Source organism: Notamacropus eugenii, chromosome 6 (assembly GCF_028372415.1).
Source record: "Notamacropus eugenii isolate mMacEug1 chromosome 6, mMacEug1.pri_v2, whole genome shotgun sequence".
NCBI classification, from domain to species: domain Eukaryota; kingdom Metazoa; phylum Chordata; class Mammalia; order Diprotodontia; family Macropodidae; genus Notamacropus; species Notamacropus eugenii.
In genome coordinates, this window is record NC_092877.1 from 120559809 (window position 1) to 120584185 (window position 24377).

General features: G+C 36.7%; 1 protein-coding gene across 1 annotated transcript; it reads right to left on the minus strand.

Annotated features, from left to right (window-relative positions):
• Positions 1-810: 810 nt before the first annotated feature.
• On the minus strand, positions 811-17580 carry GNRHR (gonadotropin releasing hormone receptor). The gene is made up of 3 exons (XM_072620907.1): positions 17059-17580; positions 4080-4299; positions 811-1117 (listed from the first exon to the last, which is right to left on the minus strand). Exons 1-3 carry the CDS (start codon positions 17578-17580, stop codon positions 873-875), a joined length of 987 nt encoding a protein of 328 aa, XP_072477008.1. The 3' UTR covers positions 811-872.
• Positions 17581-24377: the final 6797 nt, after the last annotated feature.

Below are 24377 nucleotides of genomic sequence, written 5' to 3' on the forward strand. Positions count from 1 at the left end.
ACCAATAATATTAGGGCACCCTAAAATTAGGGTTAGGGTGTGAATGGGTCCTATTGACTCTGTTAATGACAAGATACTATCATCTTCCAGAAGAAGAGAATATAATCTATAAAGCGATAATCCTTTATTTCTCAATGTAATTAGAGGAATAAAGCATTTCATGGAGGATCAAATGGGATAGATAATATTTGCATAAAGCTCTTAGCCTAGTGCCTGACACATAGTAGATGATATATAAATGCTTATTTTCTTCTCTTCCCTTTACTCTTCTAACAGATCAGAATTTGTGTTCTGTGACACCCTGCTGTCATTTATTTCTGCTGAATGTCATTCCTTTTTCTTAATAGCAGCATTAAATATCAGAACTGAAACTTAGAAACTTGACATTTTTGTGGAAAGAGCATATCACTTGGATTATGATATTGCTACTAAATTTTTAAAAAAGATAAATCAGTGGGACAAGTAAAATAAACTGAATAGTTAATTGTCTGTAACTCTCCAAAGTTCCACTTTCCTTGATTAGCCTAAAATCAAGTTTTGAGCTGTTTCATAGACATATAACTAAGGCAGAACAGCCCCCCCCCCCCCAAAAAAAAAAACTTTATTGAATTTTCCCTCCTCTGGCAATTGTAAACCTTTCTGTTGTATATACTAGGAGAATAATGAGACTCAAGCTAGGCTATGTAGAACTGAGAGTTTCTTCTAATTGGGATTGTGACAAAGAGCCTTCTAGAAGGGAAAATGAGGGATGAAAGGTTTGTAAAGGCTGTTGTGTTGTATGGGAATAGCTCTTATTCCTATAATTTGTTATTATGTATCATGGCTAATTGCTTCTCTCTTTTCTCTGTATTTTCTTATGTAAATAAACAAAATTAGAGTGAGAAATATCCATATATAAGTGGATCAAAGCATGGATTTAATAAGCCAAAGAGAAAAAAGAAGTGATTTACTGGATCAGATACCCTGTTTAGCATTCCTGGATCAAACCAATACCAGATTCCTAGAACGTAATAGGGAGTCCAGCAGACAGTAAATAAAGTGGCAAAAGCTACAGTCATCTTTAGTGTCCTCAGACGTGCTCTTGGGATGTTATTCTTTGATCGATTCAGTTGCAGTTCTATTAAAAAAAAGGAAAAATTAATACTTCATTTCCATTAATATCAGAAAACTCAAAAAGTAGAATCTAATCTAAAACAACATAGTTAATCCCCAAAGAAAAAAAAAAGCATGTCTAAATAGACACCAGCCTATCTTAAATAATAACAATAATGCACTTTTTTTTTGAAAAGCATCTTTTTGTTTCACTTTTCCTAATGTCACATAAAATATGGAAAAGATTAAATTTCACAGTACTCTTAAAATTTGTGATCCTGTCCAAACTTTTTTTTTTATTTGACCACACTGATTGGTCACTTTACACTGAATAGTTTCCTTTTATCAGTAACGTGCCTTTTAAAGTCAGGATAGCCATAATTGTTTGGCCTGTTTTTAACAGTCAGGCTGCCTTTGTTAAATTTAGGACCTAATTATTAAGGAATTAACCTATAGCTTTGAAATGCTCTTGAATTTCAATGATAGAAGACATATTTCCATTTGTGACATGGGCCTAATTTTGTGATTTTAAAACAGTAGCTCAAGGTTGAGAATCTCAAGGAAATTAATTCCTGTATTCAAGAAAACCTCTTTTTTCACAATTTCTTATTCATTTATATTTGGTGAAAAGAAGCAATAGAGGGAGAAGAATACATTCTTTTGATGAATCAGAATTTTATTCTTGTAAAACTGATTTTTGAATAGGGTGATTAAGATAGGTCATCTTTTTGTCAGGTATTAATCAATTTATTATGTTTTATGTCTGATTGAAGTGGAAATAATAACAATATGAAGAAACTAGCTTCTCCAGCCTACTCTTCCCCTGCTATTTGAAAGATACCTGAGGTCTTTATCCTATTTCTAATCACTGACAGAGCCTTTTGAGGACATTCTAAGATAGTATTGAGTTCAGAAGTCATGGTAAAACCTACATGGCCCTTTAAGGGAGAGGACATATTGTTTTTGATTCTATGGCGGTTCCAATGCACTTTTTGAAGAGATGACTGGTAGATGAGAGACTTAACCTTTTTTTGTATTGAGTTTGTAGACTTATGTACTATAAACAAGGCTATTTTTTTTTCCTCCGAGAAATAAAAGATATGAAGGAACCCAAAGGGGGAAAGAATGTCTGGTTCAGCACAGGGATCTAACTTGACAACAAAAACACCAGCCTGAGGGAATATAGGATCTATCTTGTTAATCACTGCTTAATATCGCCTTCCTCCCTTCTGGCTTCTAACTTTTTCTACAATCTCCATCTCTTCATTTCTAATTCCTGTGTTCAAACAGGAAATAAACCCATCTTCTTATTCATTTCATTCCTTTGTTTCTTAGCCTCTATGGTACTGAAACTAGGAAAGGAAGAACTCATTCCTGATGAGGAACCTATGATAAGGTAAAAATGATTCTAGCATTGTAGAGGAAGATTTGATTAAAAATACATTCTTACACTTTTACTGTCTGGGAAGATCAAATTTATTTGTGTGTGTGTGTGTGTGTGTGTGTGTGCGTGTGCGTGCGTGTGTGCGTGTGTGTGTTGGGAGGGAGGGAGATTTTGTAAGTATTTGGTGGCAGCAGCTTCAAAATACTGAAGTAAAATACTTTTTGAAAATATTTTCTATTGAGAATGAGTAGTTCAGTCTCTCTAGCACTCCTTGTAACACAATCTTCTTTTAAAGTCTCTCTAACATTCTTTGTGACACAATCTTCTGTTAAAGTATTACCAAGGACAACTATGTATCAGTTCACTGTTGGGCAAAATATCTTCTTGATGCCATAAGACAGTTATTCATAAATTAACAAATATTTTAACATATTAACTTTCAGAATAATAACCATCATTGTAGAATTTGGGAGATAGTAGACAAATTATATATTCAATAATATTTTTCTGTCAGATACAAGTCTGTGGAACCTATGTTTCTGAGTTGTAGAATTTTGAAAGTGAAACAGAAGAGTTTTCTACAAGTGATCCCATTGTCTACAGGGCCATAGATAATATTTTATTTCCAGAAATCTGTCTGATTTGTAAAATTTTTCCAGGAATGGAGACTTCACAGTCAAACTAGACATCAGGGAGGTGATGCCGTGATATGCAAATGAATTGAATTTAAGTGAGGGAGGGCTGTGCAAAGTCACCAACTTCACTTTCTCCTTCAGAGTCATCTGGTAGGTCAGGTTGATTGGGGATGGCCTGGATGCAGTGGGAGACCATGGCCTTTTTAAGCTAAGGTCTTTCCTAGGTCTCAGTTTGATAGAGGCAATGGCCATTCAGTGATGAAGTCTAGGTAAGAAATGAAGCAGAGAGTGGCTCCTTTGCTTGGCCAAAAAAACAACAATCTGGGAGGGAAAGACTGTCAGGATTTCTGTCCCAAACAGAAACAATTACTATTTATATCCACTCTGAGCCAATCAGGGGCCCAAACAATGACCAAGCAACCTATTGTTGGCCAATCAATGAGAGTCAAAGTGGTTTGCCTTTAAGGCAGGGTCCTTAAGGAAAAAAAAAGGTTTCAGGGATCAAAATTTACATTTCTTTGGGCAGAGGACTCACAGGTAAGGGTATGAAACCCTAGATGGATAGAAAGAATGTAAAGAAAAAGAAAGAAGGAAAGAAAGAAGAGAACTGTGTTGCCCAGCTGGCTAGTTCCAGTTGTATCCCAGTGGGACAGCTCCTATTTTCTACTCCTTTATTCTAAAAGATGAACATGACATCAGGGAGGTGATGCCACGACATGCAAGTGAGTTGGATTTAAGTGAGAGAGGACTGTGCAAATTTAGTGACCGGTGTTATATTAGTCAGAAAGAGACAGCCCCTTTATCAGGGAAATGGCAGTCTTGGAGGAGTAAATAACCATGGCTGGAAAAAAATCCTGGAATAATTGTTCTTATCTGTGATGGAGATGGATAGGATTTCATCAGCAATAGTAATTGTACCTGTTCAACAGCCATGTATTTATGATGTAGAAAAATTGCAGAGTACATACCATGAGAATCCTGATGAAGGACCTGTGTCAAGGTGAAGATGATCTTAGCATTGCACACCAGCATGATGAGAAGAGGAACAATGAAGAGGCAGCCAAAGGTTAAGAGGTTATAGAAGGCCTCTTGCCACCACTCTGGAAAACTGCAGTGTGTCACACATTGAGAAAAATTTCCAGTTTGTCCAGAGAGATCCTCTACATAGATCATCCTGAAAATGTACAACTGTAGAAGGGAAGTAAAAGGATCAGAGGTGGTTTGTGTTCCCAGGTTATATTTCCTTTTTGAAAGCTTTTTCTAATGCCTTATGCCACACCTTTAAAACGTACACAGATGATTAGCATTTGTTTAAAATGACTACCTGATGTTATCTTCAAACAAGTTCAAGGGTAATCGTGAATGAGTCTTGGGAATTTAACAGGTATCTGTTGAGATTTGGAAGCCGAGACTGACACAGATAGTAATACTAAACAGAAACATGATTTAAAACAGAACCCCAAGTTGCTCATGTAAAATTCCTTGTGATTATGGTGAACAAAAGGAAGTGCCGCCAGAAGCCTTCAACTTGCTTGTGCTGGCTCATATAAGTACATACACCTAAGCCTTGATGTGGTACCAAAAGAGAGTCCTGGGCGTGGAGCCTCAAAGACCTGAGTTCTAAGCCTACCACAGATAACTATTAGTTTTGTCACCATGGCAAAATTATAGCACTCCCTAGGACTCACTTTTCTCCGCTGTAAAATGTGGACCATAATAGCAGCTACCCTACAGGATTGTTTTGAGGATCAAATAAGATAATGTATGTAAAGTGCTTTATAAACCTTAAAGTGCTATCTAAATGCCATTAATGCTATTATTAATTTTAGTGAAGGAAAACCCAATAAATTGGAGAAATGTATGAACAAGTATAGCCAAAGTTGTTTTCTAATTTGACATTTTTAAAGTGGATAGAATGAATCCTCATGCATTCGTTCTGTTAGGGTTGTCAAATTTTATTTTTTCTCCATTTGTTCTGACCTCATTTATGAAGGTGTCTGATCTTCCTACTCATACCCATAGTTGTGTTTTTAACTCAGAATACCCCCTATATTATTAGACTGTGAAAACATGAACATCTACCTGAAATAGAGATTCTCAGAGCACTCTTTGTCATTTATCCCTTCCAACACCCAGACACCTAGCAAATCCAAACCAAAAAGGGGAAAGAGAGGAGAGTAGAATATGCACTAGACACTGTGCTAAGAGCTTTAAAAAAAATACAAATATTATGTCATTTGATCCTCCCCAAAACCCTACCAAGCAGAGTTATTATTTCCATTTTACCGTTGAGAAAACGGAGACAAATAAATTAAGTGATACACTCAGGGTCACACAACAAATTAGCGTCTGAGGTTACTGACTCTAGACCCAGTGTTTTATCTCTTGTACCGCCAGCTTCCTCTACCAATCAATTAAACATTTATTAAAAACCTACTATGCACCAGGCATTGTGCTAAGTGCTGGAGATACAAAAAGAGGCAAAAGATAGTCAAGGAGCTCACAATCTGATGGAGGAGACACCAAGCATACAAATATACATGGAGCAAACTATGTACAGGATAAAGAAGAAACAATTATCAAAGGGAAGTCACTGGAATTAAGAGTGGTTGGAGAAGGCTTCCTATAGAAGGTGGGATGTTAGTTGGGACTTTAAGGAAACCAGGGAAGTCAGTAGTCAGAGCAGAGGAGGTAAAACATTCTAAGCCTTGGGAGATAGAGAAAATGCCCAGAGCTGAGACATGAGGTGTCTTATTCATGGAAAAGGAGGTCAGTTTCACTGGATCTGAGAGTGAATGTTAGGAAGTAAGGTGTAAGAATATTGGTAAGACAGGAAGTGGATAGGTTATAAAGGTCTTTGAATACCAAAGGGAGCATTATTTTTTTCTTTGCTCCACGAGGCAATAAGATGCCACTGTGACACGACTGAACCTTTGTGTTAGCAAAATCACTTGGATGGCTGAATGGGGGATGAATTTTGTAGGCAGAAGTAGGCAGACCCACCAGGAGTAGAAGGAGGAACAGAAGAGGCAAGATATGTTCATTGATTTTATGTATATGGTGATTTTTTAAGCCACTATTTATTATTATTATGTATTATTACACCCTGGTGGGGTGTAATAATAATTTAAACTTAATGGTGGGTGGGGGAAGAGTTAAAGATCTTCCCTGCCCATTAATAGGCCTCAATATCTTTTGTTAATTTCTTTTGAGGCACTGACTCAGAGGGTCTTGCCCTCTAGCTCTGAAAAGAATGTAATTACTCTGAGGTGAGGTTTTGGTTTGGGGCTTACTCTTTGGAAGTTTGTCCAGATGTACTTCTGGGTATCTGCTAAGGAATACCCTCCCTCCCCCCATTGCCCCCCCCCGGGCTTTGAAAACCCAAGTGTTGGTACTTCTCTCTTTGCTAACTATGTATGTATGGTCAGACAGTTGGAAGCCCTGTCTGTTGGTTTTTACTTCTTTGTATTTTCTCTAAAGTTGAGGGTGCTGACTTTTTCCCTTGACCTAAGTGAATGATGTATGTGTTTGATTAAAGTAAATTGTTGTCCCCTCAAAAGTTGTCTTTCTTTTTAGAAAAGCAGATCAAAGGACCTGTACAGTAGGCCCTCCTGTATATGCCAGGCTGATATATGGGGCTGGTACTAATTTAAAATTTGTGGTGAGTTTAGAATTTTTTCTCTGTTTACATTGAGAACACCCAATATATCATATACCTAACATCTAAAGGACAGAGAACTGGCCTCAAAGCCAGGAGAGACCAAGGTTCAAGTCCCACTTCTGACAAATTAACCATTAAGTGATCTAGAAAACTCTCTAAAACTATTGATTTCAGAGAAGGTGCTTGCTGGATTTAGCAGAGGGAGTTTCTTCACATGGAAAGGAGTTCCATATACCAGTGAAATTAGAGAACCAGGCCCTATCCTTACATTAAACCTTTAATAGTTCTTGGCTCTTTTGAGTTTTTTCTTTTTCTTTTTGGCCAGTGGTTCTGTCTTTGGTAAATATCCCCAGTAAATGTATATTCACAGTTGCTCTTCAATTCCTTTTAAGCTAATACCTAGTGCCAATTTTTAATTGATTGCCAAAGTTTTGTGTGATTCTAGAATCAAAGACTTAGAGCTGGAAGGTATCTTAGAGGTTCAACTCTTTTATTTTACAGATGAGGAAACAGGCCAGAGTATGAAAAGGAATACAATTTTTGTTTTTCTATCATTTAAGTCCTGATTTATGATGTTAAAGTGAAAACACAAGCATTTACAGCTTTTTATTTTTAAACAAGGTAGTTTTGTTTTTTAAAAAACACAAACAGAAAAACCAATTACTAATATAACCCACTAGAGGGAGTACAGTGATCACAGTATTACTGTTAACATCAAGAATGAAAATACTTCATCCAGCTTTCCTTCCTTCCTTCCTTCCTTCCTTCCTTCCTTCCTTCCTTCCTTCCTTCCTTCCTTCCTTCCTTCCTTCCTTCCTTCCTTCCTTCCTTCTTTCCTTCCCTCCTTCTCTCTCTATTCCTTTCTCTCTTTTCCCTCCCTCCCTTCCTTCCTCATTCCCGTCCTTCCTTCCTTCATTCCTTTCTTTCTCGTTCTCCCTACCCCCTTCTTTCTTTCCCTGTCTTTCTCCCTCCATCCCTCCTTCTTTCCTTCCTTTTTTTCTGCTTAAAGAAGACTAACTGGATTTCCCTGTAACTTGGAAGAGAAATTTTTATTTACATAATCACACATAGGTATATATATATATGTACATATATATATATACATATATATACACACACACACACACACACACACATTCATTCGTTTCTTATCTTACAACATAGCTCAACATTTCAGCTGCAAATTCAATACCATTAATTTCAGCTGCAAATTCAATACCATTGGTGGTATAAATGAGATTTATTTGAAAAATAGAAAATAGAAAACTTTTTTCTTTCTGTTTTTGTTAGTTCTCAGATATAAGTATGTTTTCATACTCTCTAAAGCAGATTAGCTTAATATCTTGGAATTGGGGTTTTAAAAAATCATCTTATACAGCATTCACCTATATTTCATAGTTACCACAATTATAATGAAAATATGATAGAAATGAGTGACTTTGAAGAACAGGACCAATTTTGTCACTCATTTATTGTTTGTCTCTTTTATTTCAGTTCTTAATTACCTGTACACTAATATATTTTGAATTTAATCCATTTTGTCTTTCAGACTAACATTTACTTACTTCACTGATTTAAAGCACTCTACTTTTATTTTTGTAAGTGATACTTTTAATTTTTTTCATTGTTTTAAAATTTCTCCTTCTAAGATATTAGCGATGAAGGGAGGGAGTGATACGAGATTATCTTACCATTATAGAATGATAAGATAAAATGAAAGATTTTTTTTAAGGATGGAGGAAACATAGGGTACATATTTGTAGGCATAAGGGAAGGAGCCATTAATTTTGGGAGAATTTGAAGGTGAAAAGAGTGAAGATGATAGTGTGGGCAGTCTCCTGGAAAACAGGAGAGATGGATACTTGTAAGGAGGTTGACTTTAGCATGGGGGAAAGACTTCCTCTTCATCCAAGTCTGAAGTGAAGGAGCAGGTAGTGGGGAAGATGTCTGAGTGATGTGAAAAAAGGATGATGGGAGAAGAAGCAACTCTAGTTAAGTGGCATCATTGTTTTCTATAAAGTATCAGATCAGGTCCTCAATGGAGACCATATTGGAAGGGAGTGTTTCAGGTAGTTTGAAATGAGATAAGAAGGCTTTGGATTTCTATGCAATTATAGATATATAGATGAATAGAAAATAGAACTGTTGTTTTTCTTTATGACAAAACTCATTGTATTATTGATAATAGGATCATTGGATTAATGGGTATGATTAATTTTGTGACTCTTTTTGTGTACTGCCAAGTTCCCCCCCTTCAAAATTCTACTAATTTCACCAACAATATTTGAGTGTTGCTTCCCCATAATCCCATCATCACTGAACTTTGTTATTTTTAGTTATTTTTTCCAGTCTGATGGATGGGATGTAGGATCTCAAGGTTATTCTAATGTACACTTCTCAATATTAGTGGCATTGTACATTAAAAAAAATATGACCATTTACAATGTTTCCTTTTTTTGGGGGGGGGGGGTAAATGTTCTGTTTAGATCTGTTAAATAGTAGTGATTGAGTGCTAATTTTGAATATTTGTGTTGGCACATTATACATTTTAAATAAGATTTTATCTGATATATTAATTAGAAATAGTCTCCTCAAGGTGTTATTCTTCTAATGTAATTTACTATCATTGTTTTTGTGCAGAACGTTTTTCAGACTTTCATGTAATCAAATCCTGTTTCTTGTGCTCTTTTTGGATGGGAGGAATTGTATAAAGTTGTGATAGTTTGGGGCAGATATTTAAGGTCCATTTTCTATTGCTAGAGCCTTTGGTTCCCATAGGCATGGGGATAGGGACTGAACCTCTGATTTCATTAGCATGGAAAACTACCCTACTCATGTAGGTTGGAGCAGTCTCTGCAACTTACAGTCTTAGAAAGTTGCCTAGAGCACCATGAGTTTAAGGGACTTGGCTGAGGTCATGAAAGCAGTATATGTTAGTTATGGACTTGAACTCAGGTCTTTTTGGCTTAAACATTGGCACACTAGCCACTATGCCAGATTACCTCTCATTGCTACCCTAAAGATTGTTATTTTAGGGATTCAGTATACCCACTACCCGTTGTGCTATTTTAGAGATTCAGTAGGCTTTCTGCCCTTTCCCCTTATTCGCTGTCTTGATTTTTCCACATGAAAGCATCTATGCTTCCTACTTCCACTCCTTTATAAGTCTTTTTTATTTTTATTTTGAGGGGGTAGAAGAATAGGGGAAAGAAAATGGTTGTGAGAAAAGAAAACAGGTGATCCAGTGGTTAGAATGGTGGCTTGCATAACTGCAATGATTTTGATCATCTTCAGGTCTTTTCTCTGCTTCTCTCCATCCTAATCCTGGGATAGCATGAGTCATTAGCTTGACCAGCTCCACCTTGTTTCTGTTCAATTCAATAACAAACCTTTTTTTTTAAGCACCTATGGTGTACTAGGTACTCTGCCTTCAAGGAGGACATTTAACAAGGAGGATGGGATATATATGTTATAAATGCATTATGAATCTATAAACACATATGTTATAAATAAGCTCATTTGAGGAAGGAGAAAGAAAGCACTTACAAACAGGAAGATCAGTGAAGGGTTCAGATAGCAGGTGGCATCTGAGTTGAGCCTTGAAAGAAACTAAGGATACAGGAGCACCTGGGCAAAACCACTGAGGTAGGAGATAAAACTCTGAGTTTAGAAAATAACAGATCAGTTTGAATCATAGGGTCATAGATTTAGAGCTAGAAGGAAGTTTTGGTGGTTTATTTTTAATTTCTTTCCTTTTTTCTCCGTGTGTGTGTGTGTGTGTGTGTGTGTGTGTGTGACCTTAAATTCTTAGGATCACAGTTTGGAGTCTGAAAGGGCCCCAGGGTTGTCTTGTCCAAGTCCCTCATTTTACAAATGAAAGAATGGAGGAAGTTGTCGTGTCCTTAAGATAACATGGGGGTGTGTTGCAGAACTACTACTTAAATCTTGGTTTTTTTGACTTCAAATCCAATGTTCTTTTGTCCAAATTTCTATAGTTTTTGTTAAGAGACTAGGGCACTAGTTTAGCTTCTGACTACCCTGGAAGTTGTACCTTAGTTTCTTGGTAAATTTCATTTAAATTTTTCATGTTTCTGCTTCCTCTATTCCATGGGCCCACGACTATCAGTATTGGTCCCCTTCTGCTGTCCTTCTTCCATGACTTAGACATCTGTACTTTATCTTTTTTACTTAGGGAAAAGTAACAGTACCTATGCATTTTCCCTCAAAATATCATCTCTGATAATTACACTTTTCAGAATCACAATATGTCAGAGGTGTCAGAGCCTCAGAGAGCAGTTAGTGTCATCTGTACCTGACCACAAATTTCATCTACAAAATCCCCCAAAAGAAGTTATTCAGATTCTGCTTGAAGATCTCCCCAAAAGGGAGGTTTATTCTCTGTGTAACCTATTCTTCTTTTGGTTAATTCTAATCATATAGGAAAAGTTTCCTTCTATCTACCCCCAATATACTTATTTGAAACTTCCATCTATTGTTCCTAGTTCTTTTTGGGGGAGCCAGGCAGAACAAGTCAGATCCATCTTCCACATGTTAATCCTTCAGATACTTGAAAAGAGGTATCATGTAACACCACCAACCCCATCCTTTGCTTCTCCTGAGTAGTTCTAGTTAATATAACAATTTAACAAATGTTTATTTGGTGTCTGTGTAAGGCACTGTGATATATGCTGGGGGAGTACAAAGATAAAAAGAAAATGATCCCTGCCCTCAAGGAGAACATACTCTACTGGGCAGTATACTGGTGGTGGGGGGAATTTGTTTTAACATATGCATAAATAAATATTGTACAAAGAAAATTGAAGAGTTAGAGAACCCTAATGGGGCGAGAAGGGGGTAAGGAAAGATGAGTGCTTAGGGAAAGCTTAATGGTGGAAGTAGTACCAGAGTTGAGGCTTTAAGGAAGACAATGATTCTGTGAGGTGAAAATGAGGAGAGAGAGCACTATAAAGATGGAGGATAGTGATGGAGAGTTGAATTAGGGAACAGACCAAGAGTCTGGTTTCTCTGTAACGTGGATTTTTTGAAGAACAGTTGTATAAAAAATGACTGGAATGGCCGATGGGAATGGGAACCTACTATAGGGGGTCTTAAATGCCAGGGTATGGAGTTTGTATTTGTAGGTGCTGAAGTACCATCAAATTAAAAAAAATGATGCTTTTTTTTTTTTACACCATTGTTGTCCAATAATATCTCTTCCATGCAGAGAACCTTCCCTTGTCACAAAGAAAAACAGTTAACTAAAAACTGACAGACATTGCATTTGAAGCTGTGACATTCCATACTAACACAGTCTCCCACCTCCCTTAAAAGAGGAGGAGAGTATGTTTCATTACCTGGTCTGAATTCATTTGCTTTTTAGTTTTATTTTTCATTTACATTGTTATTGTTTATTGTGTATACTGTTTTCATAATTCTGTGTTCATCTTCCCACATTTCTATAAATTCCTTAATCAATATTTCTTACGATGAAATGATATTCCATTGAATTCATATATCCCACTGCAGGGTTGGTTTTTTTGTTTGTTTGTTTGATTTTATTTTTTGAGGAGGTTGACACGGTCAGAGCTTTGTAGAAAATATATTAGAGAGTAAAGGGAAGAGACTGGGAGCAGGGAGACTATTCAGGAAGTTTTTTATAGGTAAGAGGTGATGACCTGAATTAGAGGAATAACTAGAGGAATAGAAAGGAAACATACAAGAGAAGTTTTTTCAGTTGAACCTTGTGTGACATGTTTTACTGTCTCTCTAACTGCCACCCTGATATACCAAATTATGGCCATATAAACTCCATGAAAACATATTTTCACATGTCATTAGCTCAAATACTAAATAGTGACTCACAAATCTTGCTTGTAGGCCTATGTTAGACTTAATATTTAAAGCTATGATGCTTCCCATTAACATGGATAAGCTAATTTGTGAAAATTTTCCAAAAATATCTGATTCTGTATGTCTCTTGTGGTTTTAGAATGACTAAATTTATGTGATCTAATTTTGAATTAGATATGGATACACCTAATTCAGGGATAGTTACAATCTAACATCATGTAGTTATAGCCTAACCAAAGATTGTTTTAAATCAGATCCACAGCTAAGGTCCATTGGCTATTTTTTAAAAACATCATTCTTGGAAATAAAATTCCCAAGAACCCAGTTGTTATCTTATTATGTCCTAGTAAGTATAGCCTTCAGATTAAGTGGAATGGATGCAACTTGGGTAGTAAGTATACTGTACTAAGTTGGTCAAACTTCTTTGTCATTGATTATAAAGATTTTTATGAATTTTGAGATATACAACATTTATTATTTTGACTGTTTTTTCTGTCTCAGCTATTCATTCTCATACTCAATTTTTCTAAACTTTGCCTCATTTTCCTAAAGCTAACAACTCCTGAGACATTTAAAACCATCAAACCATTCAAAGTCACCACCAATATAAAGCAGGTTTTTGGAGTTGTTGGGTGTAGGAAGATAGAAAAAGTGGGAAGCAGGTGTCAATTACATATTTCTGCAATTCTGGTTTAGTGAAAGGGCAGCTAAGTGGTACAGTACTTTGCCTGGAGTCAGGAACATGACTCTTCCTGAGTTCAAATCTAACACTTTAGACACTTATTAGCTGTGTGACTGTGGGTAAGCCACCTCACCCTCTTTACCTCAGTTTCTCATCTGTAAAATGAGCTGGAGAAGTCAATGGCAACCACTCCAGTATCTCTGCCAAAAAAACCCCAAATGGGGTCATGCAGAGTCAGACACAACTGAAAAATGACTGAACAGCAATGGTATGCCATAAAAAAACAATGAAAAACTAGAGATGGGGTAGTTGTGTAACAAAGGTGAGGAAGAACAGATTGACAGTCCAAATGCCGCTTGAGTATACATTAAATAGCAAAAGAACCAGGGGAAGGCCTCCAGATCTTGGTGTATATAATCCCGGTAGGTAAACAGGTAATCACTGTAATCTCTTTGGAAAGAATCCCAAGAGGAGAGGATATGGATAGATTGCTAAATGTACTGATGAATGGAGAACCTATCCTGATAAGATCTTGGAATTCCTGAAGTAGAGAAATGCTAATGTATTATGTGCTCTATTAAATTTTACTTTGTATTTACAAAGGGACCATTTCCCCTATTTTCTCTGTATAAATCTGATTGACCTGATTACTATGTTCCTGTTAATCTATGTATATATACATACATACATATATACATACACACATAATCTATGTATATATACATACACTTGTATATACATGTACACATACATATATACATAATATACTATATATGCATACATATATACATAATCTATGTGTATATACATACATACAAATACAGAGAAAGCAGGGAAACATGTCCTTTTGTGTATACAAGACAAATCTTAACAACACACATCATATATGAATTATACAGTTTTGTTCAGGTTTAGAATTTGAATTGTACACTAATCTTATACTTCCAACTGCCTATAGGATATCTATTCTTGAATGTTTATCAGTCTCAACAAGTTCAGTGTGTTTTCAAACAAACTCATCATATTTTCTTCCTTGACCCCCAAGCTTCCCTGTTAAACTTCCCCATTTCATTCAGTGATGTCATCACTTCCCCAGTTTCCTATGTTATTAACCTTGGAGTCATTTTCAGTTTCCTTATATTTTACTTCTATAGCCAACCTGTCAACACATCTTATTGTTCCTTTTTTTCAGAATTTTTTTCCTCCATAATTTCTATTCCAGTTGTCACTAGACAGGGGTCTCATGATGGTATTAAATTATTAGAACAGTTCTTTAGATAGTCTCCCTAGTCTCTTCCCTCTCCATGTAATTCTGCATTTCAGTAGAATTTAAACTCTTTGAGGAAAAGAATTATTCTTTATCTTTGTCCTTGTATCCCTAGTACCTAGCACAATGCTTCGTACGTTTGTTGTTCATTTGTTCCAGTCATGTCTAAAACTTTTATGACTCCATTTGAGCTTTTCATGGCTGAGATACTGCAGTGGTTTGGCATTTCCTTCTCCAGCTCATTTTACAGATGAGGAAACTGAAGCAAATAGGTTTATGTGACTTGCCCAGGCTCATGCAGCTAGTTAGTGTCAGAGGTTGGATTTGAACTCAGGAACATGAGTCTTCCTGACTCCAGGCCCTGTGCTCTGTCCATTGTGTCACTTTAACTGCCTTTGGTTTATACATAGTGAGTACTTAAAAAATTCTTACTTATTTACTATATTTCTGCTAACCTAATTTTTCTAAAACATCACTTTCATAAAATTATTCCCCAGCACAAGAATTTATAGTGGTTTTTTATTGCCTATCATATAAAGTTGGCACTCTTTTCTTTGTCTTTCAAAATTCTCTGCGATTTGGTCCCACTTTATCCAAGCTTATTTTCAATCATTACCTCAAATGAATCCTCTATGCCAGCCATAGGAAGCTCTTCCCTCTTCTCTGAAGAGCACTGTGTCCCTTTTTTTCTATCTGGAATCTTTGTGTCTTTTTCTTCTTCCTCCAAATCTTCAAAGATCATTTCTATCCCATCTCTTCCTTGAGGCCTCCCCTGATTATTCTGGTCTATATTGATCTGTGTCTATTCTGAACTTCTATCACACTAAAAATCATTACCATGAAGTTTTGGACTCAGTAGTCTTCTAATTATTCCATGTGTATCAGTCCTCACTCCTCCTAAATTGTAAACTCAAGGTCAGGGATCGTACTCTACCTTTCTTCTATACCCCGTTAGTACTTAGTAGACTATTGGGTAAATAGGCTCATAGACTTAGAGCAAGTAGGACACCATTTAGGTGGTGTCCAATAAATATTTCATTTCTTTTCTGCGTCAAGACCAACCAACTAACAAGTCACAGTGGTGTCTTTACAGAAGCAAAGACTTGGAAATTTTCATGAATTGGCTTCAAATGAAGATTTCAACTTTTCTATTAAATGAAATACCTTCTTACCCTATTTCAAGGGGACAATTTTACTTGACCTTCTACTGCATGTTTGATTGTAGAGAGACTAATGATGATATATGTGTTTATATGTCATTTTTTTCAAAGAAATAAAATAATTTTATTTTTTGTTATTTCATTAATACTTGCAATTAACCCTTAAACTCTCTTGTCTTTACACTCAGGGTAAATTTAGAGACATAGTCATTAGATTTACCAAAGAGGTTAAGTTGAAGAAATGGTAAGGAAACCCTGATTCCTACTTCACTGAGCTATTTAAAGATCAGACTGCCTCCCTCTTTCTTCAAGAAAATTTTTTTCACAGCCAGAGAATTTCAAGATTCTCAGATTAGCTTCTGATGGGAGTGGTAGTGTATGTAGAGAACATCCTGGTTAGCTCATCCTTGCTCCACATCCAGGGTTCATTAGAGTACGCGAGGGAGTAGATACAATTTGCCTCTGGTTAGGGATCTGTACTACTTACAAGAGTTTTTTTTTAACTTTCTAGAAGTCAGACTTTTTGGCTGTGATTGACTTCATTGAAAGTCCTGTGGTAAAAATCACATTCTTCAGATCATTTAATTAATCAGATACTCAGAATTTAACCTTAGTTCTCTGCAGTAAGTGAAACTATTACCTATTCAAGCCACATGTCCTTCTTGCTATAGAATCCTTGCCTAGGGCCAACAAAACCCAGACTCAGTATCTGGTGAAAATTGAACATTTCACAAGCTTGTCTTTTTATTTTTCCTTTTTAAGTTAATCCTGGCTAGCTGAAAACTCTCCTTTCCCCTACACTCACAAGTATACAATTATATAGCTTAAGGTACTCCATGAAATATGTTATAACATCTTTTTTGTTTTTTTAACATCATTTTCTCTTTGTGAATCACATACTCCTAGAAACTCCCTATAGTATCCATTCCATCCATGATGGAATATTTATCCAAGTAGCAACATCTTGTCTCAAACACTAACTGTGTGATCCTAGGCAAGTCACTTAACTGTTTTTAGCTTCAGTTTGCTCATCTACAAAATAAGGATAACAAAAGGATCAACCTCATAGGATTATTATGAGGATCAAATGAGATAGCATACGTAAGAGCAGTTTGCAGACTTTAAGATGATACATAAATGTTAGCCATTATTATCAATTAATTGATTGGTCAATTAATTGATTAATTTTACTCCAGTGATTGGGTTATTAAGGGAGTTTGAGTCTATCCTTAAAGGTTGAAAAGGTCTTTCCTAAATGTTAGGTAAGAAATTTGGGGTATATATGCCTAATAAATCCCATTATTTCAACAAGAGGAGGTATTTTTACCTGTGGCCCAGCAAAGACAATACTGAGAAGCCAGGCTACACCAATCATAGACCGTCCAACCTTTATGTTGCGCTTCACAGCCAAGGGTCTGGTGATGGCCAAGAATCTATCCAGGCTGATAACTACCATCATGAAGGCAGGAGCGTACATGGAGAAAAGCTTTAGGTAACTGAGAGCTTTGCATAAGAACTCCCCAGCATACCACTGCACGGTCATATTCCATATCCCGTCTAATGGCATTACAATCACAGTTTCCAGCAGGTTGGCTAACGTCAGATGCTTAAGAAGTACCTTCATCCGAGTGAGCTTCTTTACTTCGTCTTTCTTCTGGGTCTGCCTCTGCAGCTTCATTAGAAAGGAGACATTGACAGCTGTAGAGACCAGGAAAAGGAAGAAAGTCACCATTACCCGGATTTTCCCAGACAAAGTCAGGGTGGGGAGATCCCTGTGTGCCATTGGAAAGCTACTGTTAATGACTGAGCATTGAGTTTGCTCCTGTTCAAGGTAGGCTCTGTTTGCCATAGCTGGATGCAGAAAGACCTTGTAAATTTATGTTTCTGGTACTTCTGATTATGATGCTAGTTCGTAAAGTTGGTTTTTATTCTGCCTTACCTAAATGGAAGTGTCCTTGCCATAGATCTGTGTCAAATTATGTTCCCTAGATACTTTGGACTTTATGTGAAAGATCAAGGTGAACTTGTTTAGTGAGCATCTAATCTAAGCAGGTGCAAAAGCAGATTATGTTGAACACTTTCTGAGGGTCAACTGTAACTGTAGTATTAGAACAGATGGCTTTTGTAATACCTTTCAAAGTCTGGTTCACCTTCATTTTTCTCTCTAATAGAATAGGAGGCCTTATTTGGACTTTGAGAATGTACTGATTTCATTATATTAGTAACATTAATTGAAGTCTTTAAAAATTGTTGAATTTTAGTTGTATAAAAACACATGCAGAATGCAATAGGAATGCTGAAAAATAAGTGTATTTAAAACTTGACAGTTCAGCAGAGGTTAACATTTACTGCTTGCATATGTAAGGCATCAACAAGCCATTCAAATTACCTTTCAAAAAATAAATGGCATAAACAAAGTATGGGGAGAGATCAATTTCAGTAGCCATTCATGTTAAAGATAATACAGTACTTAGTAGACCAGAAATTCAGTACATGCTAATGGATGTAATGGAGTGTATGGGATATTCAGGAAAACTTAGGACCTCAGGGGGAGGCCTTGCTGAGCCCTTTTCAGGACTGCTTATCCAGCTTTAGTGTTCACCTGATTCACCCAGTTCTTGCCTGTGTTTTCAAGAAGCTGTAGTACATGCAGTGGCTGTATTTCAGTAAACCATCTTAGCAGATGGGTCACACCAGATTGAGGGTAACTGATAGGCCTCAAACCTGTTGGTGAGTTCGGCCCATGTCTATCCCAAGTACGTGAAGACTTTCCCTGGCCAAATAAGCAGGTGAGAACAATTTGTTCCAATGGTCATGAAGATGGCTAAAGCAGGTACTGTGGAGTGCTTAAAGCTTGGTCAGGCATCAGACAATAAGGTCATCCACTGTATCCTGGACCATTGTCAGTCATCTTGACTTTTGTCCTGCCACTGGACTTCAATGACTCAGGGAGAGAGAGTGAGGCTGATGATTTTGTGCAACTCTCCCTCGCTTTAATGCAAATCACTAACCAATCAAGACATCCCCTGTGATGTCATTGGTCCTCTTTGAAAATGAAAGACAAAAAACAATACAAGGTAATGATATGATGTGGCTACAGAAAATCCCAAAAGACGAATGTAGTCTTACGCTGCTTTAATACAAGTAAAGCATCAAGAATGAGGGAAGTGAAAATATAAACATGTTCCATAGTTGTGGGACCATATCTCCATTCTGGGCGCTACATTTTAAGAGACATTTACAAGCTACTGTTTGTCAGAGGAGTGTTTCCAGAATGATGGGCAGTGTGGAAGGAAGTGATTGGATTTGTTTAGCCTAAAGAAGAGAAGACTGATGGAGGAAATAGCTGCCTTCAGACATTTTAAAGTCTGTTATGTGGAAAAGGGATTGGATTTATTCTCTGTGGAGGAAGGGGGTAGAATTAAGATTAATAGTAGGAAATGATATAGAGAAAGTTTAGCATGGTGGAGAACTTTCTAAGAATTAGGGGACTTCCGAAATGGATTAGATTGTCTTGTGACAGTGAGCTCACCATTTCTGGAAGTGCTCAAGAGCCTCTGTGGCTCACTGTCAGGGATGTAGTATAGAGGATTCCTGCACAGGCTAGACATTTGTACTATATGAGGTCCAAAGTTCCTCCACCTCAAAAGTGCTATATTTCTTTGATTCTAAGTCAGTGGGAAATAATTTTGTTTCAGTACCTACCTTGTTTACCTTACCTTATGATAAAATCTAATTGATTTAAGGTTTAGATAATATGGAGAGGAGGAGAGCAGCAGTCAGGGGTAGATGTGGTGTAAAGCCCAATTTGAATTAACAGTTTGAATTTTAGAATATTTTTAGAAACAAAGCTTATTATCTTCAAGTACAATATGTGATATAAGTAAATATGTGTATTGATAAATAAAATGAGATAAAAGAAATACATTTCATAATAGATCTTATGATGTAAAATATGTTAGAAATTTAAAAATCTTAAAAGATATAATATATTCAGTTTCAAAGTTCAAAGTATATTGAAGAAATATACATTTTTTTTGAACCATTGGCTTAAAAAGAGCAATTAATTTCTTTGGAGACAATAGTGGTTAAGTGACTTGGTCATGATCACAAATATAGTGTCTGTGGCTAAATTTGAATTCAGGGCCTCCTGACTCCAAGGCCAGTACTCTATCTACTATATCAACTGGTTGCCCCCAGAGCAATTAGTTTAAGAAAAAATTCTCTCTATTTCTCTAAACCCAGAAAACCCACCAAGGCAGCAATTATGTTGACATTTTCCCTCAATTATTTCCTCTCATTTTTCCATTTAGCAATTTTTCTATTTATTGAATGCTTGCTATGTACTAAATCCTGTGGTAAGTGCTGGGTATACAAAGGAAAAAACATTCTTGCCTTAAAGAACTTTTGTTCTAGTGTGTGTGTGGGTGTGTGTGTGTGTGTGGGGGGGTGTGTGGGTATGTTTGTTGATAGAAACCCCTACTCTGTTAAAGGAATTGCCCAATGCAGTGCTATAACCCTGAATTTACCAGTGAAGTAAGCTACTTGGACTTGTTCAAATGCTTGAATATATAGTCATTTATCCTTTCTCAGCAACTTCTATTCTAGATACTAGAAAGTACAGAATTGACGCAAGATATCCTATATTCTCCTTCCTGTGATGGCTTTACAAGGTTTGGATAGGACGTATTTCCTACTGCTGATTATTTTTAATAATATGAATTTATCATGGATCAACTTAGCATTCTTTCTTGGCTCACCAGCTATAATGGGCAATTCAAAGATTGGAATGGAAACAATGGACAATGAGGGTGACTCAGTTACAGTCAAGAGGTCAGAGGTCATGAGGAAGGTAAAGAGCTTAAACAAAAAGTAATACGGAGTGAGAAATTTGGATGACAAAAAAATTGTTTTTAAAGATGGAGAGCTTCAAATTTAAGATCTGGCATTTGGAACAGTTCCAAGTGATGGTAAAATTCAAGGCATGGATATGTGGGCAGAAAATTAAAGTGGGATAGAGATAAAATTAAACAGAATTCAGGAAACTGATGAAGTTCCGGGACAAGGTTTTATGTTGGTTATTAATGGGGATGTTGAAATCATCATGGCAGGAGGAAAGGGTGGAGAGGAAAATTGTGATCCAAGTGTTCGAATCATCAAGGAAGCTGTAATTCTTGGTGGAGGCTGAGTGAGAGGGTGAGTATGTATAGGCAAGAGAAATGTGCTTCAAAAGAGGAAAGAATGTTAAATGATCTAGGAATTAGTTAACAAGAAGTAGAATACATCTTCCTTCTCTATCTTTGCCTGTAGAAATTAGTAGGATTAGTGACTATGGGAGGGGGCTCCTGGAATTGTGCAGGCATTGGGAGAAAAATGCTGCACTTTGGAGAAAGCCTAGTTTTGACAATGGAGGAAGAGGAGCAAATACTAGATTAGAGAAGAATGGAAGTACAAATTTCTTTCTGAATACAATGTGATTACTATTCAATACTATTACAGGTGCCATCTTATTTTATTCTGTCAATAATGATACTTTGTGACAACTATGGGTAGAAAAAAAGAGCACTATTCCTTTATGTTAAATCTGAAAAATTTTGATGTAGGAACCTGGGATTGAATGTAATGAAGAGTTTACAAAATCAAAATGGTAGAAGGATCAGAGATTTAGATTAGGAAGGGACTTTACAAATTATCTAATCCAGGGATCATCCAGCCTGAGGGTCAAGTTCTTCCACTTTTGTATGACTTTTGGCTAAGAATGATTTTTACATTTAAAACAATTACTTATTTGTAAGATTTTAAAACAAAGTCCCAAATTCTCCCTGGCCTCCAGAACCTTCCCCATCCACTGAGAAGGCAAGGATTATGATATCAATTATACATGTATAATCATGCAAAGCATATTTTCAAATTAATTATGACACAAAAAAGCTTGACAAATAAAGTGAGATAATTATACTTTAATTTACACTCAGAGATTATTAAGTGTCTCTTTGGAGGTGGATAGCATTTTTCATCCTGAGTTTTTCAGAATTGTCTTGGATCATTGTATTGATAGCTAACTTTTTCACAATTAATCACTATTATAATGTTGCTATTTTTATGTACAATGATCTGGTTCTGCTCACTTCACTTTTTATCAGTTCACATAGGTCTTCATCATTATTATTTATATCACAATAGTATTCCATCACAGTCATATACCATATCATGTTAAACCATTCCCTAACTGATGGGTATCTCCTCAATTTCTATCTGTTCTCCAGAATGGTTGGAAAAGTTCACAGCTCCACCAACAGTTCATTAGTGTACCTATTTTCCCACATTCCCTCCAGTATTTGTCATTCAGATAGGTGTGAGGTGATACCTCAGAGTTGTTTTAATTTACATTTCTCTGATCAATAGTGATTTAGTGTTTTTTTTTTCATATGATTATAGATAGCTTTGATTTCTTCTTTCTGAAAACTGCTCGGTCATATCTTCTGACTATCATTTCAAGTGGGAAATGGCTATTTTTTAAAATTAATTTGTATTTCCTGTATATTTTAGAAATGAGTCCTTTATCAGAGAAATTTGCTGTAATTGTTTGATATTATTTTACTGTATGCAGTGCCTTTTAGCAAAATGTAGTTTCCCTGATTATGACTTTTAATTAGGTCTATTTTTGCTTTTGTACTGTCTGAGATCCTGATGGCTTCTCCTGCCTTTTTCACTTGTGCTGAAGCATAATAGATTCTGTTCCAGCCCCTTATTTTAACTCTGTTTGTGTATTTTTTCTGTTTTAAGTCTGTCTCTTGTAAATAACATGTTGTTGGATTCTTATTTCAATCCATTTTGCTATCTGCTTCCATTTTATGGGTAAGCATCCCATTCACATTCACAATTATGATTACTAATTGAATTTCCCTCCATCTTATTTTCTTATTTGTCCTTCTCTCTCTTTTTATCCCATCCCTCTTCAAAAGTCTGTTTTGCTTCTGATCACTGCCTCCCTTAAATCTGTCCTCTCTTTTAACCTCTCCCCCCCATATCTTATTCCTTTCCTCTTCTACTTCCCTGCTGTGTAAGATGGATTTCTATACACAACGTAGTGTGTATGTGCATATACACATATATGAACACATATCCACAGTTGACTATAGTACATATATATACAAATACATACACATGTATAGTTGGTTGTTGTCCTTTGTGCTTGAAGACATTAAATGACATTACTATGTTGGGGTCAAGGTACAGTGTGTATGACTGTGGCTGATCTGACCAACATGGTTCTACCACAGGTTGAGCACAAATAGTTCATATGAACATTTGGAGTAAAGATGTCTCTAAATATGCAAAATTCTAGAGCAGCAGAAACCACAGAACAATGGAGTGGAGGAGATTTCTATCTCAGAGTGACCTGAAAGACCAATGGGAAAGGTCTGTCCCACACCAGAGGAGGAGCAGAGCTCAGCCCTGCCTTGGCCACGTGGCACCAAGAGGAGTAGAGAATCTCCAGTGGCAGCACAGATCCCTCAACCCACAGGCGCCAAAGGTCAGTGAGAGAGTCTTTTCAGCTGGCCAAGAGGGGAGCAGGGTGTCCCCATAACTCGGGCCTTCTCAGGTGGCAGCAGTAGAGGCAGCAGCTCCCAAAGCAGGCAGGAGTCCATGTCCATTGTTGAAGGTCTCATTGTAAACCCCTTGAGGGAACTGAGCCCTGTGTGGCTGCTCTGCCCCCTCCTGAGCAGCTGATCTTAATCTCACACTGAATAGCAGCCCTGCCCTGCCTAAAACCCCTGAGGCTTTGGAGCAGCTCATCTGAATCTCAGCCCCCAGTGCTGGCTTGGTGGAACTGGAGGCAAGGTGGTTGTGGAGAGGAAACTCAGAAGTCAAGTAATTGGCTGGGAAAATGCCCAAAAAAGGGAAAAAAATAAGACCATAGAAGGTTACTTTCTTGGGGAACAGGTGTCTCCCCCCCATCCTTTCTGATGAGGAAGAACAAGGCATGCTGTCAGAGGAAGTCAAGGCCTCTGCCTCCAGGGCCTCCAAAGGGAACTTAAACTGGGTTCAGGCAAGAGAAGAGCTTGAAAATCAAGTTAGCTTACTAAAGGAGAACCAAAAAAATGCTGAGGAAATTAACAGCTTTAAAAAGAGGCTAACTCAATTGGAAAAAGAGGTCCAAAAAGCCAATGAGAAGAAGGAGGTTTTAAACAGCAGAATTAACCAAATGAAGGAGAAGGTTCAAAAACTCACTGAAAAAAATAATTCATTGAAAGAGAGAAATGAGTCCAGGGAAATGAATGACTATGAATTAAACCAAGAAGTTAGTAAACAAAACCAAAAATTTGAAAAAATAGAAGATAAGGTAAAACAACTCATTGGAAAAACAACTGACCTGAAAAATCGATCCAGGAGAAACAGTTTAAAATTTATTGTCAAAGGAACTGGGATTGAAACCAAGAATTACCTACCCAGCAAATCTGAGTATAATACTTCAAGGGAATAAATGGTCATTCAAAGATATAGAGGATTTTCAATCATTCATATTGAGGAAAACAGATCTGTATAGAAAATTTGACTTCCCAAGACTAGAATCAAGAGAAGCATGAAAAGGTAAAGAGGAAAGAAAAATCATAAAAGACTCTCTAAAGCTGAACTGTTTAC

Coding starts and splice junctions, on each gene's coding strand:
- GNRHR (XM_072620907.1), bottom strand. CDS start 17,580: ATGGCAAACAGAGCCTACCTTGAACAGGAGCAAACTCAATGCTCAGTC. Junction 4,300..17,058: donor TTGTCTTTGCTGGGCCACAG/GTAAAAATACCT, acceptor TCCCTTCTACAG/TTGTACATTTTCAGGATGAT. Junction 1,118..4,079: donor CCTTCATCAGGATTCTCATG/GTATGTACTCTG, acceptor TTTTTTTAATAG/AACTGCAACTGAATCGATCA.